General features: G+C 35.5%; 1 protein-coding gene across 1 annotated transcript; it reads left to right on the top strand.

The window, feature by feature from the left end:
* The first annotated feature begins 258 nt into the window (after positions 1–258).
* On the top strand, positions 259–5934 carry GB1 (GTP-binding protein 1). The gene is made up of 8 exons (XM_078577325.1): positions 259–447; positions 536–636; positions 1521–1654; positions 2417–2557; positions 3461–3569; positions 3712–3773; positions 4379–4482; positions 5647–5934. Exons 3-8 carry the CDS (start codon positions 1562–1564, stop codon positions 5744–5746), a joined length of 609 nt encoding a protein of 202 aa, XP_078433451.1. The 5' UTR covers positions 259–447; positions 536–636; positions 1521–1561; the 3' UTR covers positions 5747–5934.
* The last annotated feature ends 261 nt before the right edge of the window (positions 5935–6195 follow it).

Raw genomic sequence — 6195 nt, 5'->3', positions numbered from 1 at the left:
GGAAAATTGGGAAAGAGAGTGCGAGAATGTCATTGCCAATTTCGCCATCTGTTCTATTTCTAATTTGGAGCGAATGTCTATACAGGACTGATGACGGAAAGGTGATGATGACGAAATGTGGACGAAGGATGATTGAGTCGACAACTAATCCTCCGACGAATGGCCTTTCTGGGCCATCCTATTTGGACTGGGCCAAGATTTCCAAACCCATCAAACCCACAATTTGTCAACTTGATTCAATTGGCATCTGAAGTTGGGTTCAAGGAATTTTTAACATTCCTGCTATTTCCAGTCACAGATCCCAAGACGGGATTTTTTGCACTAAGCATCACCAAAATCGGGATCAAAGCAATAAATTTTGCCGAAATCGAAGTGGGTTTAACTCGATTACGAGGATTTCTGCATGCCTCTCCCCAGTTAGATTCACAATCCCTTTGACAGATCCAGGTTAGCTTCCTCTCCGTTTGTGTCGGATTTTTCTTCTCTGATCTGCATGTTCTTGAAAAATCTTGATCGCCGTGAAACAATTTTGCAGGGTCTGTGAGGGTTGTGGAATGAAGAGTTTTCTTCTGTAGTTTCACTTTGTAGAAAGACAAAGAAAGGGATTGCTCTACGGGAAAGTATGAGGGAATGAAGGCGAGTCGTTTTTGGCTGTTCTTTCTGTATTTGATGAATTTCTATCTATTCATTTGCTGTCTAGGACTTTAGCTTGATTATCAGTATTCCAGTGCCCATAATTTATCTAGCATCAGTTCTTCAATTTCTTGGGAGAGAAGGAGAGATAGATAAAAATACTTTGATTGGAAGGTAGTCATGTATACATATCAAGAGAGAGAGATAAGCGCGAGAGAGAGTAGTAGAAGGAGAGAGGTTTAGGACATTTTTGCTAAAAATGCACGAATAATATTTAATTTTCTTTACATATCTTTGGAGTCAAATTTTGGTTTTCCATTTAGTCTTCTACTTATCTCTTTCAATCGTAATCTATGGTTTAATATTGCTCTCCGGCATTTATTGAATAAGTATTTCATGATTTAGACTCCAATTTCTCGTTTCCTTTACTTATTCAATGATTTATCTCTCTCTCTCTCTCTCTCTCTGTTTGTCTATCTGCTCGTAGCATAACAATTTGAGTTTAAACCAGCTTATTTTTCTAACTAGTTGGACGTATCTTTTTATACCTTTTTATTTATATTTGGCATGAGTTGATACATCACGCAAAACTAAGGCTTGGGCTGCTCAACATCCTTATAGTCTAGTTCTTGTCGTCTATAACTGTTGAAACATCGTTTACTCAGGGGTACTAGATAAAGATCTAACATAATGGATATCCTGACATTTAAGAAATTTTCTGGCGTAAAAAAGGCAAGAAATCAGGGTATTTTTTGAAAATTTGTTTCTCTTCTTCAAAAAAAGCTGTTAGTCATATTTTCTGAATTACCTTGTAAATTGAGGTTTTATTTGAAAATTTGTTGATATCACTGCCTCTCTCAGATTATGCTTGTAATTGTTCATGCCAGGTTTTGAATATTGTCTGAAGTTTCACCCCAAGGGCGAAGAAATGTTTTCACTGTTGTATGGCCTGTGGAAGTATGTATATACAAAGACTGAGTTCCATGTGCTTATTCTTGGCATTGACAAGGCAGGGAAAACTGTATGTGCTTTTATCTTGGTCAATGTACTCTTCTGTGAAATATTTTTCATGTTATTGGGCTTACTAAGTACATTATTCTATTTTGCTGGGGAAGTATCCGTTATGCTCATATAAAATCATCGGTGTTAATCGGGTCGAATTTGTTTTCTTGGAAGAGCATTTTTCATTTCAACTGGGAAAAATATCTCTTTTAAACTAAGATTACTTTATATCATCGCCATAGTGTTATGTGACTCAGAGCAGTAAACCATTTTATTTGTTGAATTATCATTAACAGGTTGGCTTAAGAGTTATTAGTCTTAGTTTCCTAATCTCTCTTGCTCTCTCTTGAATGGAGGCTTATTAGTCTTCTTGATGAAAAATGTTCGCCATCATTAATATTTAAGATTAGTACCCTATAATTTAATGGAGAAAATTATTGATTATCAAATAAGTTGTTCTGGCATAGAACATTGACATTAATCTTATTTTAACTTTAATGTTGATACCTTATTATATTTTATTTATGTACATTACCTTTCGAACATTGTAGGCCTCATAAGTAATAAATTACAACCCCAGTGAAGTCATATCTAAACGACAGTAAAACATTTAATGGGTAGAAATGCATCTGCTATCCAGGCGTCAGCTTGGTGGGGCTAATGTGTCCTCTCTCTGGGTGTGAAAAAGAACGTACTTATGAATATTTTATGTCTAACCTTGATGCTGCTAGAACTTTTCATTTAGAGATTTTTTATTCACTGGAAAATTGTCGATTTTCAGACTTTGCTAGAGAAATTGAAGTCATCATACTCAAAACTGGAAGGCTTACCATCTGATCGGATTGTCCCAACAGTTGGTTTAAATATTGGTCGGATTGAAGTCTCAAATGCAAAGATTGTGTTTTGGGACCTTGGAGGGCAGGTGCGATCCTTCCTTTTTTTCATTATCATACTTATTCTTACAATATTATGTTCCTGGAAGTTTTAGCATTCAACAGCTTTAAATTGGTTTGAGTATTCTGATGCTCTTCCTGTGATTATTCTAGGCTTTCTTATCTCTAGTATTATTATAGCTCCTTAGTTTGGTACTTAGCTGGAGTCATTTTTCCTTGCTATCTAATTTATTTTATTGATTTTTATGACACTATTATGTTTTATTTTTTTTGGCGGAAGTGGAAAAAGCTATTAAAACCACGTGAAAGCTTTTCTCTAAGGGTAATTTATGGTCATGATACGTTGAGAACTTTTCCTTACGCTGTTTTTGATTCTCTATTATTTTCGAGAACTCTAGTCGGGGCATTGTTATATCCTCTTTGATTTTTTTGGTGAACGTGGGGAAAAAAAGATGACACCCTATTTAGAAAGCACACATCAAAGGTTGGGTCTAAGCAAATGACAACTATGCTAATGGTACACGAAGAAAATTTCCTCACTATCTCATCGTCTCTAATATATATCCTAGAGGAGCGCGTAAAAATTTTCCTCACAATTTTTTTGTGCTTTGGTGAAAATGGGAAAGATAACACCCTACATTAGAGGCACATATAATTTTTTTTTAATCGAACGGGAAATATGCTCATGGTACGTAAACAAGAACACTTATTTTATTTTTCCTCTTTGTTCATGCTCATGACGCATGCCTTTTAAGTTTGGATGACTTTGAACTATGATAAGAACTCCATTTTGAAGAATGGATTGATTGTAAATCGACCGTATTTATGTTGTGGTCTTTACCCTCTTGATCAAATTGGGCTTTCTTTGAGAATTTCTCATTCGTTATATTTTCTACATATTTTGCTTATTTTTAGTTGGGTTACACTATCAGATTGGTCTACGCACCATATGGGAGAAATACTATGAGGAGGCGCATGCTGTAATATATGTAATAGATGCTGCATCTCCATCTCGTTTTGAAGACTCAAAATCCGCACTAGGTTAGTTCAAATCAAGGATCTAGTCTAAATTTATCTGCTTTTTCCTTTTTCTATTATTGATTGTTGATCATGGTATTTCCAATTATTAATTTTTTTGTGCAAAAAAATCTAACATGTCATTGTGCGAATTTTGGATGACCAGAAAAGGTACTTCGACATGAAGATCTGCGGGGAGCACCGGTTTTAATACTGGCTAACAAACAGGTGGTGGAGAAAAGACCTATTTCCGTGTATCTGATTTATTTCTTGTACCTGGATTTCATTTTTTGTACTTTAATATGACATTAAACTTTGCTGAATGTCCTGTTTCAATTCTCTCTATCATTGGAGCTAACTTTATTATGTCTCACAATTTACCATGCAGTGTCATCTTTTTCCTAATATGTGTAATCTTCTGGTCTCCTCTTTGGTATTTAATGACAAGCTTGAGTTGATGTTTTTGTCGAGCTATGACAATTCAATCAGTCATTAACGATGAGTTTGAGTAGATATTATTAATGGTGCATTTTCAGTATAGAATGACTTTAGTGATTTATTTTTACTGGAAAAATCAGCAATTAGTGTAAGTATTTTCATTCAATTGTGTCGATAGAGTGATAGCAGAAAAAAATTTGAGTGCGTCCACGAAATAATACTCAGAGACAAAATTCGCCTCTCTTTGTTGACTTACTTTGGACCACAGCAACATTTGATTCTTCATGTTGGGTTTTGATGGCTTGGATCTTCTTGAAGAATTATAATCTACTTCATCTTTGCTCTCTATTATTCTTCAAAAAAAATAATTTGCTCTCTATGATCCATTTTTGCAGGATCTTCCAGGCGCTGGTTCGTCAGATGAAGTAGCTCGATATCTGGATTTGAAAGAGCTAGATGACCGAATTTACATGTTTGAGGCCATTTCTGCTCTTGACGGGTAAGCGCCAAAAACTCGTAGCCCTAATGGAAACCTGATATGGTCCCCAAACCCAGATGGGTTTTGTCCATCATTTATATTAGAGTTATTTTCCTTTAAAGATATATACCGCCTGATGAGGGTAGGGAAAAGATGTATTTGACTTCACCGATTCAGGAAGAAAGGAGGAAGAGGAAGAGGAAGAGCTAGATGACCGATTAAGGAAGAAAGGAGGAAGAGGAAGGAGTTAACTGACCAAACTTGCATTTTTGACGCGTAGGCTCCAAAATTCAATATCCTCATGATAATCTGATATGAGCTCCAAACCCTTAAATGGTTATTTACGCCATTTTCATTAAGGTCGTTTTACTTCAGATAGATGTAACCCTTTAATGAGGACAGCAAGAAAATGTTGTTAGCTTGGTCGATTTGGCAAGAAAGAGAAAGAGGAAGCTGGAGATGCGAGGATCGTATCATTTTTAAATTCTTCATAAAAATGATGCTTATATCGAAAGATATCTCTGGATCATCATTTTCAAACAAACATGCATACACCCATTTTGATCATCCATGGTCGAACCTTTACTTGGTCTGGTAAAGCTATGTTCTCCTGTTGAGAACTTGGGCAGACATCATCCAATTCACTTGATCACTTGTATTTTGTTAGGATCCCCAACCCCGATCAAGAGTATTTCAGTCTATTATATTTGGTTTACTACTCTTTAAATACTTGTACCCTTCTTGTTAGGAGAGTAGAGAGGATGTGATGTTACTGTGGAATTGGTTGGGAGATCCATCTCCCAGAAAGGGGGCCCTGTGTTACGATCCTGAATTGAATATGGATCAAACCAGAGGTCGAATATGAAAAGCACCAAGATATTGCTATTATTAGCTATACTTCTTGTTTTTTTAAAAAGCTGTACTTCGAGAAGTGGAAGTGCAAGGTAACATCATAATTATCTAATACTTCTTGAATCTGAATTGACTGTTTAACATGAATATCTGGGTAAACTTTCATTTTCATCTTCATTGACTTCTGAAGCTAATGTCAGAAATGATATCTTAAATTCTTTTTTGGTTGAGGCCTCCAACTTTGATTAAGGGAAGGGTTGTGTTATTACACTTTGAAAGGAACAAACTTAACATAATTATGATGCCGTTGACGGTAATCATGTTAAATTTCAGGATGGGTATCAGAGAAGCTACAGACTGGCTGGTGGGGGCCATTGAGAAGAGCAAGAGGACTGAAGCCCTGAAGGCTCGTCCTGGAGTCAATGGTATCTAATGATCTTGCTTATTTTTTTTACTTTCTTTTCATCACAAAGGATTTTTTAAGGGGCCTAGATTACAGAAAAGGTATTTTCTTTGTCCCAAAGTGGTCTATTTTCTTCTGTAAATCATATTGAATATGAACAGAACGCATACTGAAGACTTCTCCAACGAATATGACAGATTGGAATGATTTAATCTCAATTTTTTGGTTTTTCTCAAAAAAATTGTGGGCACAGTTATCATCTTTTCTGCTACAATGGAAAACGATTAAATTTCAATCACATGCCTCTGATAACAATTAATTTTTGACCCTTCATGGGTACTCATTTGAAAAAACTTTCATGTCAATACTACAAGGATTCATCCAAGGATTTTTCATCCTCATTCGAATTTTATTTCCTAGTTTTGATTGGGTTGCACTTCTTCAATCCATGATTTTTTACTAATAAATTTATATTCCAA

The sequence above is a fragment of the Wolffia australiana genome, chromosome 6 (assembly GCF_029677425.1).
Source record: "Wolffia australiana isolate 7733 chromosome 6, ASM2967742v1".
NCBI lineage: Eukaryota > Viridiplantae > Streptophyta > Magnoliopsida > Alismatales > Araceae > Wolffia > Wolffia australiana.
The sequence above is the reverse complement of the archived record's forward strand: the minus strand, read 5'-3'. Positions and strand labels throughout refer to the sequence as shown.